This window comes from Crassostrea angulata, chromosome 6 (assembly GCF_025612915.1).
Source record: "Crassostrea angulata isolate pt1a10 chromosome 6, ASM2561291v2, whole genome shotgun sequence".
Taxonomy (NCBI): domain Eukaryota; kingdom Metazoa; phylum Mollusca; class Bivalvia; order Ostreida; family Ostreidae; genus Magallana; species Magallana angulata.
The window spans coordinates 866,435-883,368 of NC_069116.1; the positions used below are offsets into that span (position 1 = coordinate 866,435).

Sequence of the window (16,934 nt, forward strand, 5' to 3'; positions counted from 1 at the left end):
TTATCCTACCAACCACATTCCAACAGAGTTCTCAAAATAGCACACATCGTGAACACTTAGCAAAACTGTTTACTTCTTCTATTTATATCCCTTTTTTAAATAAGAAGGAACTAAATTATGTAGGTAATGATCTTGCGATCATTAATTTGTTTCTCTATTTATCCCTCACATGGTCGTATAATTTATAGACCCACAAAACTTTTTCAAGTGACTTTCAATAATTAGAACCTTTAGGGGTTATTCACTTAGTACTTGGTATTGAGTGATAACCAGGCATTTCCTGTACTTTAGGTTTTAATAGAATAGATCGGTTTTTGATAAAACTCTTGAGTCATAGTTATGATAATGAAAACAAGACAATATAGACTGCTTTCTGTCTGAATAAAAAAATGGCATTCTTATACCCCTGTAAGACAGTTACTATATAACTCTTTACGAAAAAAGTACAGCATGTTGACTGTTGGACAAGAATTGTTGGATTAGAACTGTCAAAATCGACTGTTAAAAAGACTGTTGACCGGTGAAGATACATTCCTCGAAAACGTGTTATTGATGAGAAGGTTTATAACAAAACAGTTGCTGACTGGGGTCGAAGGCAACAGTTGATCTGTCGGACCGTTAAAAATGGTATTGTTTCAATACAGAAATAGAGGACAAGTGTTTTCTAGTTTTTCTGCCGTGTAAAGGTGCGGTTCAGTAGTTACGGGTATCGTCATCTATTCTACAAATCAAAGTCTTTTGATTCTAAAAGTTATCTTAGAACATGGTGTAACAACGTATAGTAAAATTTCAAACGTCTATCATGCAAATGTTTTTTTTTAAAATGTACATCTACTTATTAGTTCATAGCGATCACAAAATATAGCAAGGATTCTCGATAGTATTTCCTGCTCAGGAAAATACCTAAACAAATTATTTTCATCGGACCAGGAAGTTGTCAACAACAAACACACCAAGTACGAAGAATATGGAGGATTATGTACATATGTTTACGATGCTGATGATTGTTGTCCATGTGTGTTTAAGCTCTACTACCATTGACCCCAATATGTGTGGGTAAGGTATTGTGATGGGTTACATCGACGTCATAACAAAACAATTAGTATGTTTTATTTTTTAAATTATTTCTCTTTATTTAGAAAAGGTGAATGCTGCATAGACTATACAATTGAAGGAGATCAATGTATAGGTATTATATTTAAAACAATTTATATAACAATAATTATTTTTTTATAAATAATTTTTTAATAAAACATTTTATTTCTAAAGTATGTCCAAATGGAACACATGGCGAAAATTGTTCAAAACTCTGTCAAGATGGGCTGTACGGAGAAAAGTGTAAGAAGAAATGTCCATCAGAATGCAACAAAACCTGTGATAAAGTATCTGGATCCTGCTCAGGCCATGGTCTAGGTAACAACACACCTTTTGCCATACCCGATCTTTATTGTAACGCACTCTCTTTTCAAATATTCAACATTATATGAATTTATCGACTACATAAATTTAGTTTAACGTTACATTTCAGGCTAATTTTCTTGTCTTATTTGCCATACAAAATTTTTTTTGCTCTTAGGAACATTTGCATTGTCATGTTAAACTTATCTTAAATACAGTGTAAATTTTTTTCTCGGGCAACAATACGACAGATTACACTAAAGATAACAGATCGAAGACTAGCTTTGAAGGAAAACTAGCAGACTTCTTAGAGGAAAATATGTGGATGATAATTGGAATATCATCAATATTTCTTTGTTTTTCCTGCATCGGGACTATTACATATTGCAAAATATGGTATCGATCGATCGATCGATCGATCGATCGATCGATCGATCGATCGATCTATCTATCTATCTATCTATCTATCTATCTATCTATCTATCTATCTATCTATCTATCTATCTATCTATCTATCTATCTATCTATCTATCTATCTATCTATTCTATACCCTTTATTCATGTTAAATAACACATACTATTACAACCAAAGAAATCTATCTTCATTCTTTCTTTCTTCCATCCATCCAATAAATAATGTTTTAAAGTTATAATATACTTTTCAGAAAGCTTCACTAGAATTGCTAAAAGTATTTTTTTGCTCTTTCAAAACTACAAATTAATCAACCAAACTCATTTTCAGTAGGAGTAAGAAAAAGACAGTCACAAGAACATGTATGTACTTTTTTTTAAGAAAAAATAATAAAAACCAAGGATTGAGATAATACTACTTTTTAATAAAAAGCAGCGTTTTATTTTGTATTTTATCCATCTGATTAAAACAAGATTTTCCAGCGACAATAGAAAACAAAGAGCGGATGAAGGATCTGATTTTAATCAAATTTTTGTATTTCATAATTAGGGCTTTTCGACTTTCGGTCGAAAAGACCTATTGTTATTCTGATGTTTTATTATTATTATTATTATTATTATTCTTTTTCTCGACAGAATTTCCGTCAGCGATTTTTTGAAAACGTAAAGGATTTCAGAAATAACTATACAATAGTCTTATAGCATTTTTTAATGTCACCAGTATGTAAGGTTTTGGATTTCCGGTTCCGGTACTTCCGGTTCACACAAGCAAAATACTAGAAATTAAATGAATCAATATATTGTTTTTATTTTTAATGGAAATTCGTTGTAATTTTACAGTTAGATCAACCATGTCGAGTTGTTTAAAAAGTAAAGCGGCGGCGAGTTTCTATCTCTTATCAGTTTTGAGATTTCAGGCCTCAAACTTGAGAAAAGGGGGGATGAAAAAATAAAAAACTCAGAAAAGCTTAGGAATGTTCTAAGACGGATAGGTATTGTTTACATAGATGTAATTAAGATATATTCCAAATTTCATTGAATAGTATTGAGTACTTCCGGTTTTATGAGCCGATGAAAATTGTCTATGGGAGTTTCTATGTTAAATTGAATTCACGCATGTAACGTTTTCTCAAACAGTTTTCAAGCAAATATTTTTATATTATGTATTTGCAATAAGGGACCTAATGCGCAGACCTGAAAAGGTCCTGGGAAAAAAATTCCGAAAAATAAGGGACCCGAAGGGGTCAATATTGAAAACGGCTCTTTAGCTGTAACTTTTTTATTGTTTATCTGATTTTCAAAATCTTTTCGGTTTATAGTTCAGAATAAAGAGTAAAATATAAAAAATATGGTCCGAGGGGGCACTTTTTGACTCCTTATAGGGGTTTTAAGGGTCTGAAAATTATAACTTTATCACAATTCAATTTCAAGAGTTATCTCGCTTTGCTCAATAAATGATTAGGATAGATATTGTGTTAATAGACGTAATTAAGATATATTCCAAGTTTCCTTGAATAGTGTCGAGTACTTCCGGTTTTATGAGCCGATGAAAATGTTCTATGGGAGTTTCTATGTTAAATTGAATTCACGCATGTAACGTTTTCTCAAACAGTTTTCAAGCAAATATTTTGATATTTTGTACGTGTAATGAGGGACTAAATGCGCAGACCGGAAAAGGTCTGAGGAAAAAAATTCCGAAAAATAAGGGACCTGAAGGGGTCAATATCAAAAACAGCCCTTTAGCTATAACTTTTTTATTACTCACCCAATTTTCAAACTCTTTTCAGTTATTAGTTAAGAATAAAGAGTACAATTTAAAAATCATTGTCCAAAGGGCCACTTTTTGACTCCTTATAGGGGTTTAAAGGGCCTGAAAATGAACTCTTTATCACATTTTTAAAAAATTAAAATTCAAGAGTTATCTCGCTTTGCTCAATGAATGATTAGCATTAGAGCTTTTGGTATACCAAAACTCTTGAATCTTTAATGAGTACTTTCTTATATAAGAATTTTTAGAACTTTTATTTCAGGAAAAGGATAAAAAATTCTGAAGTTGTCTTTCTTTGGGCATTTAATTTCTTAAATGTTAACGTGTGGGTATATGCTCATGATATTTTCCTATTTTTTAATATACAGATTCTGAGAGAAAATGTGATAAATTTAAATAAGGGGTTTTAAGGGCTGTCGAAAAGCCCTTCCTTTTTGTTGGAGACAAAAATAGGTCTAGTTATTATTATTCTTTTTCTCGACAGATTTTCCGTCAGCGATTTTTTGAAAACGGAAAGGATTTCAGAAATAACTATGCAACAGTCTTATAGCATTTTTTAATGTCACCAGTATGTAAGGTTTTGGACTTCCGGTTCCGGTACTTCCGGTTTACACAAGCAAAATAGTAGAAATTAAATGAATCAATATATTGTTTTTATTTTTAAAGGAAATTCGTTGTGATTTTAGAGTTAGATCAACCATGTCGAGTTGTTTAAAAAGTAAAGCGGCGGCGAGTTTCTATCTCTTATCAGTTTTGAGATTTTAGGCCTCAAACTTGAGGAAAGGGGGGATGAAAAAATAAAAAATTCAGAAAAGCTTAGGAATGTTCTAAGACGGATAGATATTGTTCAAATAGATGTAATTGAGATATATTCCAAGTTTCATTGAATAGTATTGAGTACTTCCGGTTTTATGAGCCGATGAAAATTGTCTATGGGAGTTTCTATGTTAAACTAAATTCACGCATGTAACGTTTTCTCAAACAGTTTTCAAGCAAATATTTTTATATTTAGCATTTGCAATAAGGGACCTAATGCGCAGACCTGAAAAGGTCCTAGGAAAACAATTCTAAAAAATAAGGGATATAAAGGGGTCATTATTAAAATCAGTCCTTTTGCTGTAACTTTTTCATTGTTTATCCGATTTTCAAAACCTTTTCGGTTTATAGTTCAAAATAAAGAGAACAATTTAAAAATTATGGGCCGAGGGGGCACTTTTTGACTCCTTAGAGGGGTCTTAAGGGTCTGAAACTGATAACTTTATCACAATCCAATTTCAAGAGTTATCTCGCTTTGCTCAATAAATGATTAGGATGGATATTGTTTAAATAGATGTAATTAAGATATATTCCAAGTTTCATTGAATAGTATTGAGTACTTCCGGTTTTATGAGCCGATGAAAATTGTCTATGGGAGTTTCTATGTTAAATGGAATTCACGCATGTAACATTTTCTCAAACAGTTTTAAAGCAAATATTTTTATATTTTGTATTTGCAATAAGGGACCTAATGCGCAGACCGGAAAAGGTCCTGGGAAAAAAATTAAAAAAAATAAGGGATCTGAAGGGGTCAATATTAAAAACGGTCCTATAGCTGAAACTTTTGTTTGTTTATCGGATTTTCAAAATCTTTTCGGTTTATAGTTCAGAATAAAGAGTACAATTTAAAAATATGGTCCAAGGGGCACTTTTTGACTCCTTATAAGGGTTTTAAGGGCCTGAAAATGATAACTTTATCACATTTCAAAAAAATTAAATTTCAAGAGTTATCTCGCTTTGCTCAATGAATGATTAGCATTAGAGCTATTGGCCTACCAAAAGTCTTGAATCATAGTTGAGTTCTTTCTTACATATGAATTTTTAGAACTTTTATTTCAGGAAACAAACGATATAACTGGATAAAAAATTCTGAAGTTGTCTTTCTTTGGGTATTTAATTTGTTAAATGTTAACGTGTGGGTATATGCTCATGATATTTTCCTAATTTTTAATATACAGATTCTGCGAAAAATTATGAGAAATTTAAATAAGGGGTTTTAAGGGCTGTCGAAAAGCCCTTCCTTTTTGTTGGAGACAAAAATAGGTCTAGTTATTAGGGCTTTTCGACTTTCGGTCGAAAAGACCTATTGTTATTCTGATGTTTTATTATTATTATTCTTTTTCTCGACAGATTTTCCGTCAGCGATTTTTTGAAAACGAAAAAAATTTTAGAAATAACTATACAATAGTCTGATAGCATTTTTAAATGTCACCAGTATGTAAGGTTTTGGATTTCCGGTTCCGGTACTTCCGGTTTACACAAGCAAAATAGTAGAAATTAAATGAATCAATAAATTGTTTTTATTTTTAAAGGAAATTCGTTGTAATTTTAGAGTTAGATCAACCATGTCGAGTTGTTTAAAAAGTAAACCGGCGGCGAGTTTCTATCTCTTATCAGTTTTGAGATTTTAGGCCTCAAACTTGAGAAAAGGGGGGATGAAAAAATAAAAAACTCAGAAAAGCTTAGGAATGTTCTAAGACGGATATATATTGTTTAAATAGATGTAATTAAGATATATTCCAAGTTTCATTGAATAGTATTGAGTACTTCCGGTTTTATGAGCAGATGAAAATTGTCTACGGGAGTTTCTATGTTAAATTGAATTCACGCATGTAACGTTTTCTCAAACAGTTTTCAAGCAAATATTTTTATATTTTGTATTTGCAATAAAGGACCTAATGCGCAGACCGGAAGAGGTCTTGGGAAAAAAATTCCGAAAAATAAGGGATCTCCAGGGGTCAATATTAAAAACGGCTCTTTAGCTGTAACTTTTTTATTGTTTATCCGATTTTCAAAATCCTTTCGGTTTATAGTTCAGAATAAAGAGTACGATTTAAAAATTATGTTCCGAGGGGGCACTTTTTGACTCCTTGTAGGGGTTTAAAGGGTCTGAAAATGACAACTTTATCACAATTCAATTTTAAGAGTTATCTCGCTTTGCTCAATAAACGATTAGGATAGATATTGTTTAAATTGACGTAATTAAGATATATTTTTAGTTTCATTGAATAGTATTCAGTACTTCCGTTTTTATTGGCCGATGAAAATTGTCTATGGGAGTTTCTATGTTAAATTGAATTCACGCATGTAACGTTTTCTCAAACAGTTTTTAAGCAAATATTTTTATATTTTGTACTTGTAATGAGGGACTAAATGCGCAGACCGGAAAAGGTCTGAGGAAAAAAATTCCGAAAAATAAGGGACCTGAAGGGGTCAGTATTAAAAACAGCCCTTTAGCTATAACTTTTTTATTACTTATCCAATTTTCAAACTCTTTTCAGTTATTAGTTAAGAATAAAGAGTTCAATTTAAAATTATGGTTCAAAGGGCCACTTTTTGACTCTTTATATGGGTTTTAAGGGCCTGAATATAATAACTTTATCACATTTCAAAAAAATTAAAATTCAAGAGTTAGTTCGCTTTGCTCAATAAATGGTTAGAATTAGAGCTTTTGGCATACCAAAACTCTTGAATCTTAAACGAGTACTTTCTGATATATGAATTTTAAGAACTTTTATTTCAGGAAACAAACGATACAGTTGGATAAAAAATTCTGAAGTTGTCTTTCTTTGGGCATTTAATTTCTTAAATGTTAACGTGTGGGTATATGCTCATGATATTTTCCTAATTTTGATTATACAGATTCTGAGAGAAAATATGATAAATTTAAATGAAGGGTTTTAAGGGCTGTCGAAAAGCCCTTCCTTTTTGTTGGAGACAAAAATAGGTCTAGTTCTATGTTGTTTTTATCTATAAGCAAAGAACATATAAATATTTTCTTTTACATGTTAACATGTATCAATTATGTAAGAGCTAGCACAAAGTCCATTTTGATAATCATCAATGTTTGGTCATTTCCTTTTCATTGCTAAATGATTTGCATATTTTGAAAACAATATGTTTTCATGATATAAAATATTATACATATCATATTTATAGTTAAAGAAAACATTGTATATTCCTATTTTTAAAGGGATACAGCAAGCGAGTCACATAATTGATAAAATGATACTAATTACTAGAAAATATTGTTTTGTAGTCTTATCATCAGATCAGAACAATCAGCAGTTAAATGGTTTGAGGTATGAGAGCGATGGAGTTTTTAGCAACAATTCATCTACCCTGCAACCACCTCCTAGAATTCGTGAAAACAACACGCCAAGGGGAGATAATGTAGCCACCCAACCAGAATGTGAAAACAGTAAATCCAAAAAGCGTTATAGTCTCGTTCGAAAAATAACTATTTCGCGGGAAATGACGTCACACTCAGAGTACAGCGATGACAATGAAGACCTGTATGACAGTGGTGAATTTGACGACAGTTTTGATGTTTGTAAAAAAGTTCAAATATCAGATCTTCCAAAAAAAGATTCCTTTAAAATGTTTCAATCTGAAGATATAAAATCAAAGGAAACTTATGGAAAAGTATGGCTTTAACAATATCTATTGACTAGCAATTTATAACAATTTCGAGTTGTCTTTGCAGTGCTACAAGAACTCTATTTTATCAGAAAAGAAACAAACTTTTTTTATGTGTAATGTAACATTTAATAGATAAAACAAGTAAAGAAAAAAAATATCAATCATTTTAAACAAAAAAGTGAAAGAATAAAATGAAATATCTAAAGATATGATATGCACGTCAACTTTGAAGACTTATCCACGATGTTTTTTAAACGCATGTACAAAAAAGAAACAAAACTGTCACGTTTCTGTATATTTCGTCATATGCATTAATGAAAAAATGACAATAACAAACTGACAAATATCTTTAAAAATCCGTAAAACGAAATACAAATTCAAAGCAGACCAACATGGACCTCTAAAAAGATAGAGGAAGTATCAGGTGCTTAAGAGGAGTGAGCATTTACTGCTGACCGGTCACACCCGCCGTGTGCTCTTTGTCGTAACATGACAACATGTTGTCATTTACAAAGGAAAAAACAGCAAAACACGACAGGAGCAACACTTTTCCTAAGATTTTCTCTGATTTCTAAATCCCCGCTGTCGAACTTGCCAATATATTAAAGTCGGGAATTCGTTCGTTCAAGTTCGGGGACAAGGACTTAATTGTGAATGCTAACATGTCTTGTGCCTCAAAAAATGTTATATTCAACATTACGTGTAGCGGATGCAACGAATTTTATATAGGAGAAACTGGAGAAACTGAAACAACCCTACACATCCGTATTCGTATACACAAACAACACGTCCATCAATTCGAGTACAGAAAAAATTAAACTTAGTGAACATCTTGGTATTTGTGGCCACGGACTATTTTCAGTTTTTCTCGGCAAGCCTCGCGAATATATACACCATTTCAACTCGTTGGATAAAGAAAATATAAAATCACACAATATAGATATCCTCTATATATAACTTTATTCTATGATTGTTGCCTTCAATAAGCATTATGACCCCATAGTATTATTGTTGACGTTATCACTAGGTAACGTAATTACGTCATAGTTTTTACGACTGTAAAACGTTTGAGGATTTTTAACAATGAAAGCGCTTAACGTTATTTGAAGTTTTATAAACTACACGAAGCAAATTAAAATTTTGAAGGGGGCTAAACTTATCAAAAATCTTGAAAACAAGAAAAAGGGTCTTTTGGTTACGGTTTTGTATAACTTTGCAAAAAAAGTGTGGGGGGCGGGGGGGGGGGGGGGGGGCTAAGCCTCCCCTAAAACCAATAGCCCCTACGCAGTTATGTGTTTTCCTTCTTATTTGTAAATTAAGTCTTCGACAAAACCCATTTTATATCACTTTTATAGTAAATATAGTTATGTTGAAAGTACTAGCAAATCATCGAAAATAGGTCACTGAAGCGTTGAAGCGAGGGGCTGTGTCAAAAATAGTTGGGACCAGAAGTATTTGATAAAGCACCACCCGTTTGATATAGCAAAGGTTTATCACACGGGTAATATACACCACACGTATGAGATAAATATATGTATCCATCATTGAAGCTGTATATTTATATATCAAGGATTTTCAAAAACCTCTTTGTGTTAGCTTGATGATATCAAATGGAAACAATTGTGTGTAATTATTTTTTTTGAAATTTCGTAAAATTCATAGGGCCATTTTCGTTGGTGTTTAACTAAATAGATGCAAATTAAGCGTCAAATTGAAAGATTTCTTGTTTTGTCATTCATTTATTTGATTATCTGGTCCAAGTTAGAATGTTGTGCTATGTTTGGTATTTAACACGAATATTTACAAGGAGAGTGTTTTAATTTGAGCATACAGTTTAGATTTGAACAATAAACAACCATTTGCAACTTGTAGTCATTCAGACATTTTTTTTACATTGCTCTTTATCAAGCTTTATGTCGACGCCGCCAAACATACTTCATAACAATTAGAAATTACTTAGGAAGAAGGAAATGTTGCTAGAGCGTATTATAACCCGTTGTTAAACATGTTACAAAGGGTAAATTCTATTTCTGAAATTTCTCCTTTGTTAAATTGTATTATAAAAGCACCATTGTATTAAAACTGTGTATTGCACTCCTTTTTTATTTCATTTTGTTTGAAAATATTTCAATTTGACATTTTACTCGATATTATATAATTACCACCTCGGGTTTTATGTAAAGTTTAAAAAATGTAAGAGGACATTATATATGTTACAATAATCTGATCTTGTTTCGTTCTTTAATCTAAAAAAAAGAAGAAACAGCAAAATATGACATAATTATTTTAATTTGAAAATACAGATTTTTGGTGTACCTTGAACGCAAGTCATGTGTCGACGAAGTACATGTAATAATTTCCTTCCAAGATTTAAAAAAAAATCATTAAGCTTTCACATGCAAAGCGTATTCTCAGTATGGAAAGTCGTAGGGTACCCCTAAATCATTATTTGTATTAATAAGCAAAATAATAGCATCACACAACTTCCGCCATATTGCACATTTTTTTATCTCTCCAAAGAATTTGAATTTAAATTTTGAAAATTATTTTTTGTTACCGCAATATCATTATTTTTATCATCAGATCAATTTTGTGTCCCGGTTCAAAAGAATGAAAATGTCACCCAATCATATCATTATAAAAACTCCCAAAGTAATTGTGCGCGTATATGTCAACATTTTAATAATCAGAACCAAAAAGCAATGTTATTTGGTGCAGGCAGGATAACTCTGGTTCAAACTTTACAACAATAATCTTGTAGACAGCGAATCTGCAATATTACCATTGGATGCTAGAAATGAAAACCTTCTTAGATCAAAGACCATTAAGGTTGTCAACCCATAACTATCATATTTCTTATCTAATAGATTGCAAGTTTGAATACTATCTTAGTCTGATTTTAAGGGGTTTATTTAATAATAAAGATTCATCTTTAAAATTTTTGAAAATTTTGAACATTAACAAATTTAGCCCATCTTGAAGGTAATCAGAGGCAGGATTAGGTGCCATGGAGGAGTGAGCATCCTCTGCCGACCGGTTGTATCCGCAGTTTTTTCTATTTGTCGTTATCGGGAAAATCGGTAGTCCATTTGCCGATTAATGATGACCTATCAATAATCATAAAAAAAAGTCAGTCAGCATTCGACCTAGCAAAGGATTTTTTTTGCTGACAAGGTCGTTGTAACGACCATATATTTGATAAAATGATAACTTCAATGGAGACTGTGGATTATCTTGCTTTATCAACTTGTTTGTCAGTAGTTTGTCTCGTTTTAGAATCTATTCATACGTAGAAAATGCTCCTGCGTATCGAATTAACAGAGAGACCGAAACTCCATATGCATGTGATGAAGATACATGAGTGCATAAGTAAAGAAGGTTGATGATAGAAAAATTGGAAGTCATCACGTTTATCATATAGTTTAATTGTGAGGTTACAATTAATGCCTTTTTCTAGAAAAATATCCGAATATAAAACAGATAACGCAGACTTTGCAATATCTTTAATTTCAAGTTCATTGGGATATATCGAGCCGACGTAATAATGAAAGTAACATTTATTGATCGATAATACGTCGTCAATATACGTAAATGTCGATTTGAAGGCCATAGTGAGTAATTTCTTTTTTTATGTACAAATTTTTGAATACTCTCTCTCTCTCTCTCTCTCTCTCTCAAACATTGCTTTGAATTGTAGTTAAGTTATGCTTTTTTGGCAATTTTATTTTCAGTTTGAAACATACACAATAGTGTAATAGGATTTATTTTTATTTCAGTATGTATTCAACACATGTCCGTGTGACTAATTAAAACCCTGGTTGGCCTAGTAATGATGTTGAATAGAATAACTAAGCACGTTCATTTCCTCCTAAATCTCCTTCCTGTTAATTTATTCAGTTTGGTTAAACGTTGATTTCTGAAACTTCCTTATCCTCTTCATTTTCTTACCAGAGGATGACCTCTGAATTCGTGTTCTGTAACCATGCTTTCATTTTTGTCCTTAACGTTCTTGTTAAAACTATATTGAGGATTCTTTTATCAAAATGACAATGTTTGACACAAGCCGCCTGTCTTTATTAGAGACGACAATTGTGATCACTGAATTACTTTCAACACTGTCTGCAAAAGACTGTAACAGGTTAGTTTCAGTTTTTTATCTAGTAATATTAATAAAAAGGCAATTCTAGCCCATTAAATATGGCAAAAAATTAACTAATGTCATTTTATTGATAAAATAGATATAAAGGTTAGTGTTATGCTTCGATTTCTGAAAATAAATCAACTTTTGCTGTTACATAAAATATATAAATGTGTGGCCGTTTCCATGATTTTGTAAAATAAGATACACCTTTTAAAATTCAAGGTTTAATGGAATTTGTTGCTACAATGAATATTTCGACTCAAGCACTGGGAGATGTTTAAGTATGTTTTTGATCATCATCTATCTATCTATCTATCTATCTATCTATCTATCTATCTATCTATCTATCTATCTATCTATCTATCTATCTATCTATCTGCTCGTCCATAACTCTTTCTCAATTCGGAAAAGCAGATTGCGCCTTAGAAAAGTATTATTGTCCTTTAAGCGCACATTATTTAAGACACTATTTATGACTGTTTACATCGTATCGTCGAAGAATACATTTCTCTATAGAAAGTTTAAAACATTTATTGTGCTGGCCAGCCAATGGTTAATTAAAAAAATATTTTTTTTTGCTTTATTCATGGTAAATAACATATACAATTACAGCCTTATAAATGTAAGCACCACTGTCATTCTTCCTAATTTATATGATTTACATATTATGGTTTTCGATTTCTTAATTCCTATATCCCTGGGTGTTTTAATTCAGAAAATAGGAGATTGTTAGCTATATCAGATGGGATTGTGTTATAAACCAATTCATAATATATTCTAGGAATTATGTGAAGCATCAGTAAGCCAAAGTTTTCAACTAACAACATAAATATAAGCTCATTCAGAAATTGTGACAATGTATGACGATTTATGTAATAAAATAAAGATATAGGGGATGTTGAAGGAACATATTTGTTTCTTATTGTGATTTTGACTATAACATTAAAGTTCTAATGTATCACTACAACACTGTATGTGATTTTATAAAGAATAGAGATGTCCATGCAGTAAAACTAAGGAAAAACCCGATACTCCATCAAGCCACACCATTTTGTGTTAACTTTCTTGGGTATAGGTAAAACAATTAGAAAAACAATGACAATTTTTCTGAAAATATAAAATATTTTTTGCAAGGTTGTTGGCTATATAGGTCCGCTAAAGATTGTTGTCGAATGAGGCATTACTGCTCTCTGGCCTCTTGGGTAAACATCCAACAAATCAACTACCTTTCACTGATAGATAAATAGGTAAAATGCAACTGACTATAATTTTACAATAGTGACTCTTATCTCATGACAAGGCCGACGAATAGATAAGCTGGATTAATAGTCTATTAATAGTTTTCAGTCTAAAATCACTGGACTATGAAAGTGTTTAATATTAATCTTAATATAACTCCATCATCTTACATATTTTAGGCTGCACAGATGGAAGGTTTGGTAAAAATTGTAACTTATCTTGTACAAGAGGATACTACGGTCATCTCTGTTCAAAACCATGTGAATGTGAGGCTCACATGTGTAATGAACATACTGGTTGTAAGACTCGACAGAATGAGACTTGTAAGTTGCTTTTACATAATTTATATTTAAAAAGTAACATTTTTTATTTATTATTTTGAAAACAACGTGTACGCATAATACACAATTAGGTTATTATATCAAGTAAATTTTATGGTGAGGGAAAAAAGTGAAAGCCTAGGATTTAGTTTAAAATTGTGACTTCTATGATTATACACTTCTCTAGTGTATGCCTTCTCTTTGATTAAGTTATCTTTACAATTGCATATTACGGAAAATCATACACGTTCAAATCTATATACTTAATACAAAAATTAAATAAGCTTAAAATAATTGTTACCATTTTTTCAGCACACGAGAAAGATCACAATTGGGTGGTAGTAAGCCTCAGTATATTGGTGCCCATTGTAGTCAGCGTCATTTGTGCAGTAATTTACCTCCGACGGGGAATAAAGCGGTAACAAAGACTAATCTATTCTGCAAATGATTTGTAACACATAGTTGATAACATGTACACTTATAATTTTTATATTAACGCAATTAGATGTAAATACAACTTGTTTTATTGTAACAACATTTTATAACGGCTCACCTTTTAAAACAATAATTCAGGTATTTGCAACGTTTGGCGAATCTCTGTCTAGGTAATGTATTTACAATTCGAAGAACAATTTTATATTGGTTTTACTTATGCTTACGAAAGTTTATAAACATGTTCTCAAATATTCCTTATTTTGAAATTCACATTATCTAAATTTAAAGACAGAAGGAAACAATAAGTTATGCATATATTCTGGTATTTTGTATTATCATAATAGGTAGAGATGCAACAAAATCACAAGGATGCAACATTGTTCAGCAACAAAATTGCATGGCAGTAGAAATAGTTGCCAACGGGAAAAGTTTATCTTCAGATTACGATGAAGTTCGTTTGTCTCAATTAATTCGTAATAGTACTAATCGTGCGAGTCTACAATCAAGTGGAGATAGAACGACGGGAAATCCTGTTGAGGGTAAATTTGCACATTTTGATGGCATTGATAATGCTAAAAATGAAATTGCAGATTATAGTCGGCTATTGCTGAGAAAAAAGCAGAGTACATGCATTTTGATTGATACAGTGGTTTCGGAGGATGATGGATATGCTCTTTTAAGAACAAATGTCAAGAAAGATACAAATGCAGACGTCAAACCCAACCCAAAATATTAACAATTCAAGATAGTCATTCTGCAAGAACTAATATTTAACACAAATTTCTAAGCAAATATTTACGACAAGGTAGATCTCCATAAAACTAATATAATGGACGAACAAAAACAAAAGCAATGCATGAAGAAGAAATGAAGTCAGCTGAAGGAAATTGTTTTTGTGTATTTGATGTTATGTGATATTTAAATACGTATTTTAAACATTGAAAAATATTTTTTTTTTAATTGTTAGCATGCTCTTTTAATGTTGATTAATTTTTTTTGACGTAAATAAAAAGATCCCAATAACAGGACAGATGTATCAATATTCCAAGGTTATTTTGAAGGGTCAACCAACTAATTACCATTAAAAAAAAACTCAACTAAACTTACTGTAAGTTTATTGGAAAATTCTATTCTGAGAGAAAATCAAACAGTTCACAACACATCGATACTCCAAATGCACACAGTGTTTGAAAAGTGAAATATTCAAATATTTGTCAGTGCAAAGTTTATCTTTTAAGTATTTTACATGAAATGTAAAAAATAAATATAATGTTTGTAACAAATATAATGTTTGTAGATTGCAGAGTGTGCATTTGAGACATTTATATGGTACTTTGCTCATATTAGTTTGCCGTTAGCACTATCCAATTCTTATCATTTAAAATAAAATATTCATTAAAATATTGGATAGACATACAAGAATCTCCCTGTTTAAAGTTGTCAATGTAAGGTTTGCCTTACTTTGCATCTTGCATGTGACCGTTGCACTAACATAAAACAGTTCAGGTTTAGGGTTACCGTTTATTTAATATGGCTAGGGAGATTTTTAAACCTGACAGGATGCAGTTAAAAGATAAAACCTTTAAAATTTTGATGATCATATATAAGTGCAACAGCAATCTTGTATGATTTAATAAATTTGAACCTGATAGTGAACATGAACCTCTAGATATGTGAAACTGTGTTTCATATTTGAAACATTTGCAAAAACTCTTCATTTAGTTTACTTTTTCAAAACTTATTATTGAATTTTCATAAGAAATACTTTACAATGTAATTTGCCCCAAGCCTGATTACTTCATATATTCTTTTATTATCATGTGATTTGGATGCGGCGTTATGAAAACAACCCCTGCTGTATTTTCTCTTTTATCTTGATTGAATAGACCGTCGTATATGCAAAACCCTAAACTATTGTTTTTGTTGTTTAATCATTTATTTAGTCACATAATCCGAACACAGTAACAGTTGATGGATGCAAAGAATTATCAAATTTTAATAATGCAAGCAATTCCTCAAAGGAGAGACATTATGTAAATTTTGGACTATTAATCGATATCATTTGTTCAAGCAAAGTAACTTCAAAGTCATAGAAAAATTAAAAATAACAAACATTACCGTGTTTCAATGGAATGTCAATGCTAAGTATGTATTTGATAGTCAGTTGTCAAGATATCTGAAAGAGAAAAGACGTACCTTTTTTTTTTTTCATGTACACATGAAATTCGTGTGCAATGTTTTTAGTTTGTTAATAATCTTATTAACAGTTCTGATTCTAGAAAAAATGTTAGTTTGTTAGTTCGTTATAAATACAAATAAACCGTGACTCTTGTGTGTTACATTCAAAACATTTGTTATTTAATATTAATATATAATGACAAGGAAAACAATAATGCACAATAATTACATGAAAGTTGTGTCATGTGAGAATATTAATTTTAATTGCAACTAAAATCTGATAATGCGTATAGGAAAATGATTCCTTCTGAACATCTTTTGTCACTTTACTCAAGTAAATAGTTTCAAATCAAATAAACATACCATTTTAAAAATATCATAAATAAATAAACTCGACATTTTATCAAGCGCTATAGAGGTTTTAAGACAGCGTTTGTTTTAAACTGTAGATGCCTTTAGGTTCAGAGCAAAGGGAACATGGCAACAATCTACATTCTTTTAGGGAATATTTTTAAACACTTGTTTCCAAGACTTTGCTGCTATTTCTCAAACATTAGGCAAGTTGATTATTCGACTCGTCGAATTG

At 31.1% G+C, this 16,934-nt stretch overlaps 2 protein-coding genes across 3 annotated transcripts; both read left to right on the plus strand.

Annotated features, from left to right (window-relative positions):
- Positions 1-941: 941 nt before the first annotated feature.
- Positions 942-8,913, plus strand: LOC128190864 (uncharacterized). 2 transcript variants are annotated; one of them, XM_052863074.1, is made up of 6 exons: positions 942-1,056; positions 1,140-1,189; positions 1,270-1,413; positions 1,650-1,794; positions 2,141-2,172; positions 7,653-8,913. In XM_052863074.1, the coding sequence occupies exons 1-6, from the start codon at positions 968-970 to the stop codon at positions 8,048-8,050; spliced, it is 858 nt and encodes a 285-aa protein (XP_052719034.1). In that variant the 5' UTR covers positions 942-967; the 3' UTR covers positions 8,051-8,913. The 2 variants fall into 2 exon arrangements, with proteins under 2 accessions (XP_052719034.1, XP_052719035.1); XM_052863075.1 differs by having other exon boundaries at positions 2,144-2,172.
- Positions 8,914-11,829: 2,916 nt separating this feature from the next.
- LOC128190865 (uncharacterized) lies at positions 11,830-16,478 on the plus strand. The gene is made up of 6 exons (XM_052863076.1): positions 11,830-12,173; positions 12,399-12,457; positions 13,595-13,738; positions 14,048-14,153; positions 14,309-14,340; positions 14,515-16,478. Exons 1-6 carry the CDS (start codon positions 12,079-12,081, stop codon positions 14,904-14,906), a joined length of 828 nt encoding a protein of 275 aa, XP_052719036.1. The 5' UTR covers positions 11,830-12,078; the 3' UTR covers positions 14,907-16,478.
- Positions 16,479-16,934: the final 456 nt, after the last annotated feature.

Excerpts from the sequence above, each read along its gene's own strand:
- LOC128190865 (XM_052863076.1), top strand. The coding sequence starts at position 12,079 with ATGACAATGTTTGACACAAGCCGCCTGTCTTTATTAGAGACGACAATT. Across the intron at positions 12,174-12,398 it reads TCTGCAAAAGACTGTAACAG|GTTTAATGGAATTTGTTGCT; the intron begins GTTAGTTTCAGT and ends TTAAAATTCAAG. Across the intron at positions 14,154-14,308 it reads CTCCGACGGGGAATAAAGCG|GTATTTGCAACGTTTGGCGA; the intron begins GTAACAAAGACT and ends ACAATAATTCAG.
- LOC128190864 (XM_052863074.1), top strand. The coding sequence starts at position 968 with ATGGAGGATTATGTACATATGTTTACGATGCTGATGATTGTTGTCCAT. Across the intron at positions 1,414-1,649 it reads CTGCTCAGGCCATGGTCTAG|ATTACACTAAAGATAACAGA; the intron begins GTAACAACACAC and ends ACAATACGACAG. Across the intron at positions 2,173-7,652 it reads AAAGACAGTCACAAGAACAT|TCTTATCATCAGATCAGAAC; the intron begins GTATGTACTTTT and ends ATTGTTTTGTAG.